Raw genomic sequence first — 12,146 nt, 5'->3', positions numbered from 1 at the left:
ATATGGGGGGTAGGGTCAATTATGGACCGATCCTCATAAAATTTTGCATAGTGATTTTGGATCATAAGAAACTTACATATGTCGAATTTCATCGCTATATTCGTATTTAACAAGTATTTAACAAATTATGGCTTTTAAAGCTGCTTTTCGAGGGGCCACTTGTATGGGGGCTATCCGAAAACGTGGACCGATATTGCCCATTTTCAATACCAAACAAACCTTACCTATAAGAAATATTTATGTGAAATTTCAACCCTCTAGCTCTTTCCATTCGGACTCTATCGTGCTTTCAACAGACAGACGGACGGACAGACATAGCTAGATCGTCTTAGAATTTAATGAGGACCCAGAATATATATACTTTTGTGGGTCTATGACCAATATTTCGATGTGTTACAAACGGAATGACAAAATCAATATACCCCCCATCTTTTTTGATGGTGGGTATAAAAACGAAAAATTTTCGTTACATTTGTTTACAACCGTATATATTTGCACCTAAAAGTATTAATGAAATTATTATAGGATTTTTAAATGTCCAAAGTCTTGTGACTCTTGTTTATAAGGGATGTCTCTGATGCTCTGTAAGTTATAAACTAAGAGTACAGTTTTGAAATTTATGAAAAAACTCTGATAAATTTCAAAGCATTTTTTTAATTTTTGAAAGTTTAAATGTTCATAAAGTTGAGAGGTTATAAGCTAGTGGTCTGAAATTATGGACATTTACTTATTTTAAAAGAGTAAAGCAAATAAATACGAGGCATTTTAATTCAGTTTCAACGATTCTTAAAAATATTTGATTTTGCTCATATACTATCTGTAATTCCAAGATCACATTACACAACGAGATAACATTCAAGTATCTTCTCATGCCTTTATCATCGTATGCATCTAGATAGGCTATGTATGGACCCTTGTGGCCCTGATCATATCGATATGTAATCTCCACATTAGAAGACTGTTCCCTATTACTACTACCGTCCGTGTTGCTTGTATTAGTGGAAGCTATATTGTCGTCATCGTCCGAGTTGGTCATATCCGAATTATCTGAATTATCCTCCATTGGTACCGTCCCCAAAGACTCATCAGCTTTCTTCCTCTTCCTCACGTTATCTTCCCCTTTTCGAAGGGCAAGAGCCCACCGACGCCATCCTTTTACACCTAACCAGATATGTCTAATGATGAAGATTAATGTAAAAAATAATGATGAAATGATGATGAAGATGATAAAGTAAGAGGAAAAATTCAGTCACAAACACATTTCAACAAATTCTCCACAAGCCAAAAAAAAATTATCAATAAAAATTCACAAAGCGCGAGTTAGAGTGAGACAAAAAAAAACAAAACACAAGAGATGTACTACGTTTTCACTCTACAAAAGTTCACACAAGAATAGGGCTAATTTTTTTACCCATATTGAAATCGCATTTTACTTTTTTTCTGTGTCGAAACAAAATGTTCAAACACGACCATAATCTTCCTTATAAGATAATCTCCCCTATCGCCAATAAAAGTTAAATTTTTGTTCCCTTGAAAATTGCTATCGTGAACTTGCTGTAAACAATTCATTCACAATAGTTGAGTTTGTATGCAAAAGCTGTTCATTGTTTACAAAATTCCATCGACAAATTTCACAACAGGGGAACTTTTTCACGTCAAAAAAATTTCACGTGAAATGTTGATTGGCGATAGGGGTAAATATCGTCCTTTGGTTTTACACTGAAATTACTCACTGAGTAATACTCAGTTAAAATTTGTAACAACTATTAGTTATTGAAAAGACCCACGATTTTGCTTTCTATACAGAGTGAATAATTTAGAAATTCAAAAATATAACAACGAAAAAATTCTTCGACGAACTTGAAATATAAACGGCGTTCAAACTCAGTCAACTAAACGACGCAGGTCTCTGGCACTCACTTGTTGATCATCGAATGTTTTAGCAAGTAGGCCGTAGACTACACAAAGTAGACGGATTGTGCAATAGATTTAAAAATAGTTGTATTTTTAAGAAAACAAAATGTTCAGAGTTAACAAGTTTCAAAAATTGGTTTCTGTTGGAATCCAACGTTCTTTGGCCACCGTAAGTGAAGGTTTATTTTTATTTAGTTGTTTAAAAAACTATTTGTATTATTTTTTACAGCAAGCTAAAATATTGCCAACACAGGTGCGTATCGTAGAGGTTGGACCAAGAGATGGCTTGCAAAATGAACCGAAACTATTGCCAGCTCAAGTAAAAATTTCTTTAATTGATCAATTGTCCGAGACCGGCTTAAAAACTATTGAAGTCACAAGTTTTGTCAGCCCTAAATGGGTTCCTCAGATGGGTGATAATGCTGAAGTATTACAAGGCATTCGTAAAGTACCCGGCATTTCGTATCCAGTACTAACTCCAAATTTAAAAGGATTTGAAAGTGCTTTGAAATCCGGAGCTGAAGAAGTTGCTGTATTTGGAGCTGCATCCGATGCTTTTTCCCTAAAGAATGTTAACTGCACCGCAGCTGAGAGTATTGAACGCTTTAGACCTGTCTTGGAAGCAGCAAAAAAGAATAATGTTAAAGTACGTGGTTACGTTTCTACAATCGTTGGTTGTCCTTATCAGGGTGCTATAAAACCTAAAGATGTGGTAAAGGTTGTAGAAGCCTTGTATGATATGGGATGCTATGAAATCTCATTGGGTGATACCATTGGTGTTGGTACACCTGGTACTATGCGCAAAATGTTAGACGAAGTTGTACGCGCTGTTCCGGCTGATAAGTTAGCTGTACATTGTCACGACACTTATGGTCAAGCATTATCCAACATACTAACGTCCCTTGAATATGGCATTTCTGTAGTAGATGCTTCCGTTTCGGGTTTGGGTGGTTGTCCTTATGCTCGCGGAGCTTCTGGTAACGCTGCTACTGAAGATGTAGTATATATGTTACATGGCATGGGTATAGAAACTGGAATCGATTTGGATAAATTGATCACTGTCGGACGTTATATTTGCGAACAATTGGGAAGACAATCCGAATCTAAAGTCAATCGCGCCTGGAAAGGTCCCCAAGCTAAGAAATGTTAATGATGTAAAGAGTACATATAAATTTAAGAATATTGTGATAATGAAATCGATGGCATTTAATTAAATATTTTTTATCGCAAATAAAATAATTGATAAAATCTAAATAAATTTTGTTTACATTGCTGCAAATGGAATGGATTTATTCCAAAAATAAACCAATTCGTTATTTATTTATGAGTTGGAGAAACAAAATATTTGCAAAATAAACTCGCTAATAAAAATGTAATGTTAGATCCAACCTGTAGAGAGCAAGATATTCGAATATGTAGAACCTTTCATTGCAATGGCGACGATAAAAAATACCTAGCTCAATGAGAAAACTCTAGATCCAACAATATCAAAATCAGTATGTGGGGTGATTTAGTCAGATGATTACTTAAAGATTGAGTGTCCATATGTTCTTGATCTTCAACATCCAGCCTCAATGTACTACATACAGAAGTTATATAAACGTTAATAGAAACAAGGTGTGTACCTGGACCAACTTATTTCGACTTAACTCTTTTACCAAGATTTGTAGTAACTACTCTTGATTTCAACATTGATTCTCCAGGTTAATAAGAACTTGTTGAATTTGAGTAGAATTCGAGCTATAATAATACAACTATTACAATAACGTTGAAAGCAGCGATGTACCTTCTTTTCGTTGTGATATATTTATGTAAATCAACTTTCTAGGTAGAAATTATTGAAAGACTAATATGATTTTTATGACTTCTTTCGCCGATTTTTGAATAAAAAAACGATCTTAAGCTTACAACAATTGGGCGGAATGGTAATGTTATCATTAATATTAAATATGATCAACTATTCACTAACGATATCCGTGACATCTTTGAGTGATTCTGCTGATATTCTAGAACAACAGTCATCTGTCATTTTGATATATACATTAGGGTTGTCATTCGAAAAAAAATTATTCGATTAATCGAGGAAAAAAATTTGTTTTTCTTCGAACGAATAAAAAATTTTCAATTTAGAATAAAGAATAATTCGAACAATTTTTGCCGATTAATCGAATATTCGAATAATATTTGAATGTTACTTTTTACGAATGTTTTTATACATAGCATTGAAATTATGTTAATATTTTGTAACACAAATCTAAATATAAAGATATGTTATAATTGAAACAAAACGTTTACTACTTTTTGCAGTTTATAAAAATTTTGTTTTGTTAAAAATGAAATGGTTCTACTTTTAAAAGTGATATTCTTCAATTTTTTTAATGTTTGCTTAATTTTTGTTTAATGTTTCAGTATCTGTCTTTTTACAAGAAAGACAATTTCTAAATATACTGAACCCTGTTTCCTGGGCGATGTGTAGAAGAACTGTAGGCATGAAATGGGGTCTTAGTCCTACTATAAAACATTGGTTTTATTAAAGTGTAATTAGACTAATTCTAGCTTATGCTTCAATAATCGGGTTGACTTCTTTGGACAAAAAGTGTAATATCAAATTACAACAGGGAGTTCAGCATACTTGCTGCTTGGGTACAAGTGGCAAGCAAGGCTCCAGAAACGTTGCTAGATATTCCACCGATTGAAACATATTTAAAATATGAGGCGGCACTTACAACCGAACGTCACATAACTTTAGGTGAAATGTCCAAAATCAGTTATAGGACACGTCATCAATGTATACTGGACACATTGGAAAGCTATAAACAATCATCTCCTGATCGCATGCCAGACACAGAATATGTCATCGTATATATCATTATAAAGGCCTCAGCTTCCACTTTTAAATTCTTTGAGAAATTTAAAAAAGGTTGAGATTCAGCTAAGTTACTGATTTATAAGTGTATGTACGAAACCCGTTTTATTTTAAGATTTTGAAGGTTGCAAATTTTATTTATGTTAGTTAGTTAGTTAGTTAGTTTTAAAGGAGGATATATATACATCAAATCCGAAGAAATACACCTAGGCCTCTATCGGGCCTGTTGTGCGCTCCTTAACCAGTGCCTCAGGTGGGAATCGAACCCACCACCTCCGGTCTACCGAAAAACCGGTTTTTATTGCATATTTCGGTTTTTCGCAAACCGGTTTTTTTAAAATATTGGTTTTCGGTTAACCTAGTTTTAGTACAAAATTGATGATGATTTTTTATTGTGATTTTTAAAAATTTTGGATAGATAATTCTAAACATTATTTTCCGTTTGTGCATATGAAAACAGACCTCAGATTGTTAAACAAATGTTAGGAAATGTTAAACATATGTTATGTATAAAAAATGGAGATTTACAATTTCAGACAATCAGGAAATAGATAAAAAGTTGGCATTTAAACCAATAAAAAATTAACTATTTAAAAAAATTCCAACCATTGTGTGAAGAAATTTGTCATTTATTAAGACGAATAAATAACTTTGATGATAAAATACAGGATGCACTTACTTGTTTACTGCGTGAGTATAATAAAAATCGAGAAGTTTCTCAAACGTTCTCAAAACGGAGTTTATTTATCGAAACATAAGTGTTGTTGTCGCTGTCCGAGAATTTATGCTACAGGGGTTTTTCACAAACTGTAATGGCGCTTAGGTTGATTGACAGGAAGTCAGAATGCCACCTGTTAATATTCCGAAGCGTCATTCACAGTAATTTGAACAACCACAGGCGTTGCGATAATCATAATATTTCGCAAAAGGACATTTTTCAACTAAATATAATAATATTTTAAAGATTTCCAAACATTTCGGTTAACCGGTTTTTTTATACTCGGTGTACCGACAAACCGGTTTTCTAGAAATGGTAAATTTTTGTTTAACCGAAAAAACGGTTTTTTCCAAAAGTCGGTTTTTTATAAACACTATATGTATGTATGCTTTTTAATTTACTATAGATTCAGATAGTAGAGTTTAATAAATTTCTCATCCAAATTGAAATTTTATTTATCTAATTTTCGTGACATCTTGAGTTTTTACAACAAAAAATTGATGTCGCATCGAAAATAATATACATACATATTTGAAATTTGGTAAATTAAATTGGTTCAAAAACACCGAATTTTAGATTATACAAATCTCGTAGTAAATGAGTTAGTGTTAATGAAATTATGTATTGACTCACCGCTTTCATAAGTCTCACTGCTATCCAAGATAGAATGCCTGGCGTTAATATCACAACCAAGGCTCTGTCCTTAGAGGTCCCCAACAGCATATTCTTGAATAGTTCATATCTCAAACAACAAACATATTATTTAAGGATGTAAATATATAATATATATGTACATACATATAATTGATTGTATTAAAAAAATCCCCTTTAATAAAATTAAAGTTAAAACATTCATAAACATAAAAAACTACATCCTAACATTATAATGATAAATAAAATTGGCTGGAATAGTTATATAATATTAAAATTTCTGAGCATCCATTATCGTATATAAGGATACATCGCCAGACATAACTGACAAATCGGCCAGACTAGCATTGTTACGCCGTGGTATATGAGATGATTTTCCAGTAACTGTTGAATTTGTGTCGGTAACTTTTAATGGCAATTTCGAGGAGGCTCCTGGTGAAGAGGTTGTTGCCATATTTAATTTGTTGCTACTTAGACCACCAGTTAATTTTACTTTGCCTTCGTGACGTAATACAGCTGGCATCATTGCGTTCTCAAGATATTTTTGTATTTTTTTACCGCCGGGAATTGTTATAGGAGTGCGTTCATCAACAATCTAAGTTATAAAATAATAGGAGAAAAATTACAAATATAATTAATAATTTTAACCCTTTTACAGGAGTGCAATTTCAATCAAAAGTAGTTTCTGTATTTAACTTCGAAAAGGAATCCTATTGAAAATTGTATTCAATTGAAAGCTTAAAAAATATTATAACTTAAACGGATTGTTCTATATTTAAGTCTATTATATGAACATATCTCATCTATACTCACTTGTTTCAAATCAGATGATATATATGCTTTTTTCGGTAATGGTCGTTTCGTATCATTTGTTAAGCCGGGTAATTTTGCTAGTCCAGACGCTTCACTTCCATTGGAATCTTTTACAAATGTGGGTTGATACAAACGAGATTCATTTTCAAGTTCCAGAATTGCTGTCGAGTTAAAATAGTCTTTATTTTTACAATTTATTGAGGACATTAACGGTGTTTTGGCAGTTTTTTTCATATATGCACCAATTGGACTAACAATGTGCGAGAACTTTTGTTGTTTGCTAGTTAGCTCTTTGGTGCGAGCGTGTACAGCAGGCTTGGCAAAAATATCTAATTTTGGAAATGGTCTTATATCGATATCAAAACGTTTTGTTGACGAATTTGAACCCTTAGATATGGGTGTTTTCTTGGCTGGGGTTGTATATGTCGATGTTTTTACTGATGAAATATAAAAAAGTTACAAATAGTTTTTTTTTTTTTAATTTTAACTTAAGTATATAAAAAAGTAATAAAAATATATTTACCTTTCGAAGTAGATGATGACACATGTGTACTCGGTTTTTTAATCATCATTGGCGAATTAGGTTGAGTTTTAGAAACTTTAAAATTACACTCTGTAGCAGGAACCTTAGGTTTTTCTGGACTTTTTTTGGCAGCTGCTTCAGCGGCCATATATTCCATGCCTCTTTTGAGCATATATTCTACCTCCTCCATTGTGTCATTGAATTGCATAGACTTTTCCGATTGCTCGGGACCCGCACCACAATTTTCCTTGTCATCGTCTGCTGACTCATTGAAACTGTAGGTATCTTGATTTATACTGAATGAGCTTGATTTTGAACTCATTTCCATTTTAATGTTAGTATAAAGTATTTGATCTTCTTCATCTCCATTTAGCACACCTTCAGTTTCAACAACATCATCTTCATCCGATAATATTTCAATAATAGAGTCATCTAAATCGTTTTCATCTTCCAAATCATTTACATTAGATTCAATAACTTGTTCGACATTATCTTCAGCGACTCTTTGTTCTAAGATAGACGAATGCGGCGAGCCATGAAGGGGACCAAAAGTTTTTTCTAAATCTATTAAATCCACCGATATGTCACTGCCATTGGAATTATTCTCCTCCACAGATTTATTAGTTAGTAGATCTGATTCTACAATAGTAGCATCCATTATTTCAAGAGGGGGAATTATTTCCGCTGCCTTGTCTTTTACATGTTGTTCGTTTTTCGCTATTGCTTCAAATACAATGTTATCAACATCAATAATTTCCAATTGTTGTTGGGAGCATTTGTTAGAATCAGTACGATTACTGGCAACTGTAGAATCGTGTGCACTTTCGTAAGCACTTGTTGAGACATCGCTATTGGCCCCTTTAGTAGCTGTTTTAAAACTCATCTGAGATGATACATCGGAATTTGTTGAGTCGTCTGGCGCTTCCTCAATTATTGTGGAAGGTCTTAATAGACCCACCATCTTGACTGGCGAAGTTTGTAGAATTGTATCTCCACATATGGTATTTTCCCACATGCGTGATGGTGCCTCGACATCATCCAACAAAGTGCAATTATTTAGTTTCATTAATAAATTTTCTGTAAATATTTTCCCTTTATAACCATTTTTTATGACAATTTATATAAACTTACCCTCTTGTTTCTGCACACTTAACATGTTTTCATCTGTACTGCGCTTTTTAACTTCTGCCAAGACCTGTTCTTTACGATCACTATGTAAATATTGAAAGAGTGTGCTGTTGGGATCGGATGCTGTTTTATCACACATCCTTTCTAAGGCTTCAAAGCTTTCATCTGAAGTCTTTTGCCAAGCCACAACATTGTTCCTTTTCTGCTCTTCATCTTCTCCATTAAGATATTTAAATAAAGTGCTATTCGGATCAGAGACCGTTTTTTCGCACATCTTTTCTAAAGCCTCGAAGCTTTCATCTGATGTTTTCTGCCACATGGGCAATTCTCCGTATGCAGTCTCATCGCATCTATCCATGTTTGTGTATTCTTGCTGTATTTCGCTTGTTGTATTTGAAATATTTATAATTTCAGCATTAGGATTTATTTGAACAGTTTTTTTATTCTTTTTTTGTTCAATTATATTCTTTAAATCTTCGCCTATATCCAAACTATAACGTTGACTTTCAGTTATTGTTAATGTTTGTTGAACAACTTCTGGTTTTCTATTTATGTAAAATAATAGGTATTAAAATGAAAAATATTTTCTGTTTGATATTGAAAAAAATAATATTTTCTATTTGATATTAAATTTACACACATACTACATAATTTTTAAGATATTTTGAGGCAGCAATACTAATACATATTGGGAATTTACATACATCAACAATATCCCGTTGCAAAGTGGAATGTTGTTTAAAATTTTATTTTATTTTTATTTTTTATTATTTAATTCTGTAGCAAAAATGAAAAAGTTCATATTTCAAGATATGCAAAAATCATGTTTTAGCATTTTTGAAATCTGCGTACTCTATATTGTGTAAAATGTTCATAAATATCGGATCAGAACTTTTGAAAATGTCGAAATCTTTAAATGTATATTACTATAGTTTTGTAGTGGATTTTAAAACTTTTAAACATTCTCCTGAAAAGTACAAAAAAAAACAACTTATGAACTTTTGCCTTTTTACCACAGAATTGTATTACTAACCTGACCTAAGTATGTAATATTATTTTGGCCAAATTAGATTTTTATTACTGAATAAATAAATAAATGCCACTACAAAACGTAAATTTCAAGTCGGGTACTATTATAATAATACCCGACTCCAAAAACAATTATAATTACAAAATATATTAAAAAAATAGCTTTGGTACATATCACACTTATTTACATTAAGATATTAACGTCTCAAAATATTTAAAAATCACCATTACCAAACTACATACATGAATGTACTTACATACTACAAAGTTCAATTAATTATCTACAACAACAATTATGTATATTTTTTTTCAGCGACAATAAAGTTAGTTATTAAGTAAGTCTAACGAATAAATTAAAAATTCTTTGGACCGAAATTCAAGTCTAAGGGGACAAACAATTTATTTTGAAAAATTGTAGAACCACTTTACTGAAATTGTTCAAATATGGAAAAATTGTACCTTTATAACCAAAATCTGGCGGTGAAAATAAAAAATATTAAATTTTTTATAGCTATACAGAATTGTGTGTGATCAAATGTTGCTGATTAAATATTTGTAAAACTGTGCGTCACAAATCAAAAAAATAATTTTCAAATTCTTGCAACTGGTCAATATGTTTGTTGGGTTTTGCTCGCACATTTGACAATTAGTTTGTTTAAAAAATTTTTGTTTATTATTTTATATTTTTTTAAATCATGCTTAAAACTAAAAAAAATCAAATTCATCCTGATTTTAAATAAAAATGTTGACCTTAACATTATAAATAAAAGCTTGAGAAAAGCAAAAATAAAAAATATAGGCGCCTATCGGAAATCGTAACTTTATTTTTTTATTTATAATAATTGGCGAGTACAAAATTGTATGATGTATATCAAGCAAGAGAAATTTACCAATATTGCGTACATGAATCACAAGGACTGTCAGTCAGCCAGACGGGTAATAGGGGACAAATTTAAATATGGGCCTATCCTTATAAATATTGGTAGAGGGATTTATATTTTATACAGAATTTTATCGTGATACTAGTGTTTATAAATAAATGATTGACCTTGACGAGTACAAAAAAAGGGGTAATAGGGGTCAAATTTAAATATGGATATTATATAAGGACATTATAAATATTGGTAGAGGGATTTATGTTTTATACAGAATTTTATGATGATACTAGTGTTTATAAATAAATTATTGACCTTGAAGTCGTTTTCTGAAGGGATCAAATAAGGCCCGATCATTCAGAAAATCGGCAGTAATATTTAGACTTATACAAAACTAAGTTGTATCGATTTTTGTAGAAATTTATTAAAATTATGAGCTCAAGAGACCTATTCGGGTGGTACGGTTGTGTAATTTTTGAAGAAATTAATAAAAACTTTTTATTAAAAAGTCCTATTTTACCCAATTTTACACTTTTCAATTGATCTCCGACACCGGGTCCGTATCTAATAATTGGGCTAAATTTTAACATCAGTTTGTTGGAAGGGCCAATATTTTTGGGTCTTACAAACATCAGCACAAACGAAAGCCAAAAAAATAAGAATGTTGCTTGGATGTGGCCAATATTTTTGGGTCTTACAAACATCAGCACAAACGAGAGCCCAAAAAAAATAAGAATGTTGCTTGGATGTGTCTCAGTTTGTTAATATTTGCATATATGAACAGAAAGAAAAACATCTACACAAAAAACAGGTAAAAATACATTATGTAAATTATGGTCGAGTGTGTACCATCTGAAAATATAAAATTTTCTGAACATTATTAATCTTAATATTTTATGTATAATGTAAAAAAAACACGTCGCAAATATTCTGGAAAAAATGTTTTGACATGTTCATGTTCAGGTTTGCTAAATTCAGTAAGTTATTACTTGCATCTTTTGGCATACACCAGTACTATCTATCTTTTGGCTATTTTCTATAAATTAAGTATGTACTGTAGGTAATTTTAATATTTGGCCATAAATATAGACAAATGTATACAATTAATATTTTTAATTAATTACCGTTCCATAAAAAGAAACTTCTTAAAATTTGTGCGCCAAGCTTCGTTTGCTTGAAATTTTTCCAAACCCGACATAATTCACAATGAATGATTAGTACACAAACTATATTTATAAAAAAACAAACACGAAACACTTATTATTTATGAAAATGCTTACACAAATAATGTTAAAGAATTTCAACAAAGAAAAATTTTATGTTTTCTACATCTGCCGCTGGCACGTTAAAAGTTATTTTGAAAAATGCCGTACAAAAAAGCACTGCTGCCAACAATGACAAGTAATGACAATTTAGCTATTTTGGCTGGCATAGCCCTGCGCCGACAAATATTAACGGCGACTGACACTAAATATGTCGGCGGCGGCTTAAAATCGACTGTAAGCCGGCTATGTTTTCAACTACGTTTAGTTTTTAAATTTTCAACAATTTTAAATAAAAACGGAATCCGATAGATCAGAAAGTGGGATTTTGGAAGCAAATATATTGTTTATAACAAAAAAACAGAGC

The 12,146-nt window shown here is 31.7% G+C and overlaps 2 protein-coding genes across 3 annotated transcripts; one reads left to right on the top strand and one right to left on the bottom strand.

Annotated features, from left to right (window-relative positions):
• Positions 1–1,677: 1,677 nt before the first annotated feature.
• LOC119616516 (hydroxymethylglutaryl-CoA lyase, mitochondrial) lies at positions 1,678–3,168 on the top strand. The gene is made up of 2 exons (XM_037972912.1): positions 1,678–2,083; positions 2,144–3,168. Exons 1-2 carry the CDS (start codon positions 2,021–2,023, stop codon positions 3,062–3,064), a joined length of 984 nt encoding a protein of 327 aa, XP_037828840.1. The 5' UTR covers positions 1,678–2,020; the 3' UTR covers positions 3,065–3,168.
• Positions 3,169–6,294: 3,126 nt separating this feature from the next.
• Positions 6,295–11,934, bottom strand: LOC119616512. Of its 2 annotated transcripts, none has more exons than XM_037972907.1 (5): positions 11,642–11,896; positions 8,617–9,158; positions 7,486–8,562; positions 6,963–7,399; positions 6,295–6,744 (listed from the first exon to the last, which is right to left on the bottom strand). In XM_037972907.1, the coding sequence occupies exons 1-5, from the start codon at positions 11,713–11,715 to the stop codon at positions 6,421–6,423; spliced, it is 2,454 nt and encodes an 817-aa protein (XP_037828835.1). In that variant the 5' UTR covers positions 11,716–11,896; the 3' UTR covers positions 6,295–6,420. The 2 variants fall into 2 exon arrangements, with proteins under 2 accessions (XP_037828835.1, XP_037828836.1); XM_037972908.1 differs by having other exon boundaries at positions 6,296–6,744; positions 11,798–11,934.
• Positions 11,935–12,146: the final 212 nt, after the last annotated feature.

This window comes from Lucilia sericata, unplaced genomic scaffold, assembly GCF_015586225.1.
Source record: "Lucilia sericata isolate MDLA Ls3-8-SP2 unplaced genomic scaffold, ASM1558622v1 Contig000077F_arrow, whole genome shotgun sequence".
In the NCBI taxonomy this organism is placed as follows: Eukaryota; Metazoa; Arthropoda; class Insecta; order Diptera; family Calliphoridae; genus Lucilia; species Lucilia sericata.
This window is presented reverse-complemented; position numbering and strand designations above follow the sequence as displayed.

What these genes read in the sequence shown, in the direction of transcription:
- LOC119616516 (XM_037972912.1), top strand. Translation starts at nt 2,021, where the DNA reads ATGTTCAGAGTTAACAAGTTTCAAAAATTGGTTTCTGTTGGAATCCAA. An exon ending in TCCAACGTTCTTTGGCCACC is followed by an intron (nt 2,084 to 2,143) that starts GTAAGTGAAGGT and finishes TATTTTTTACAG; the next exon opens with CAAGCTAAAATATTGCCAAC.
- LOC119616512 (XM_037972907.1), bottom strand. Translation starts at nt 11,715, where the DNA reads ATGTCGGGTTTGGAAAAATTTCAAGCAAACGAAGCTTGGCGCACAAAT. An exon ending in AAGTTTCTTTTTATGGAACG is followed by an intron (nt 9,159 to 11,641) that starts GTAATTAATTAA and finishes TTACATAAATAG; the next exon opens with AAAACCAGAAGTTGTTCAAC. An exon ending in GTCATCATCTACTTCGAAAG is followed by an intron (nt 7,400 to 7,485) that starts GTAAATATATTT and finishes ATATTTCATCAG; the next exon opens with TAAAAACATCGACATATACA.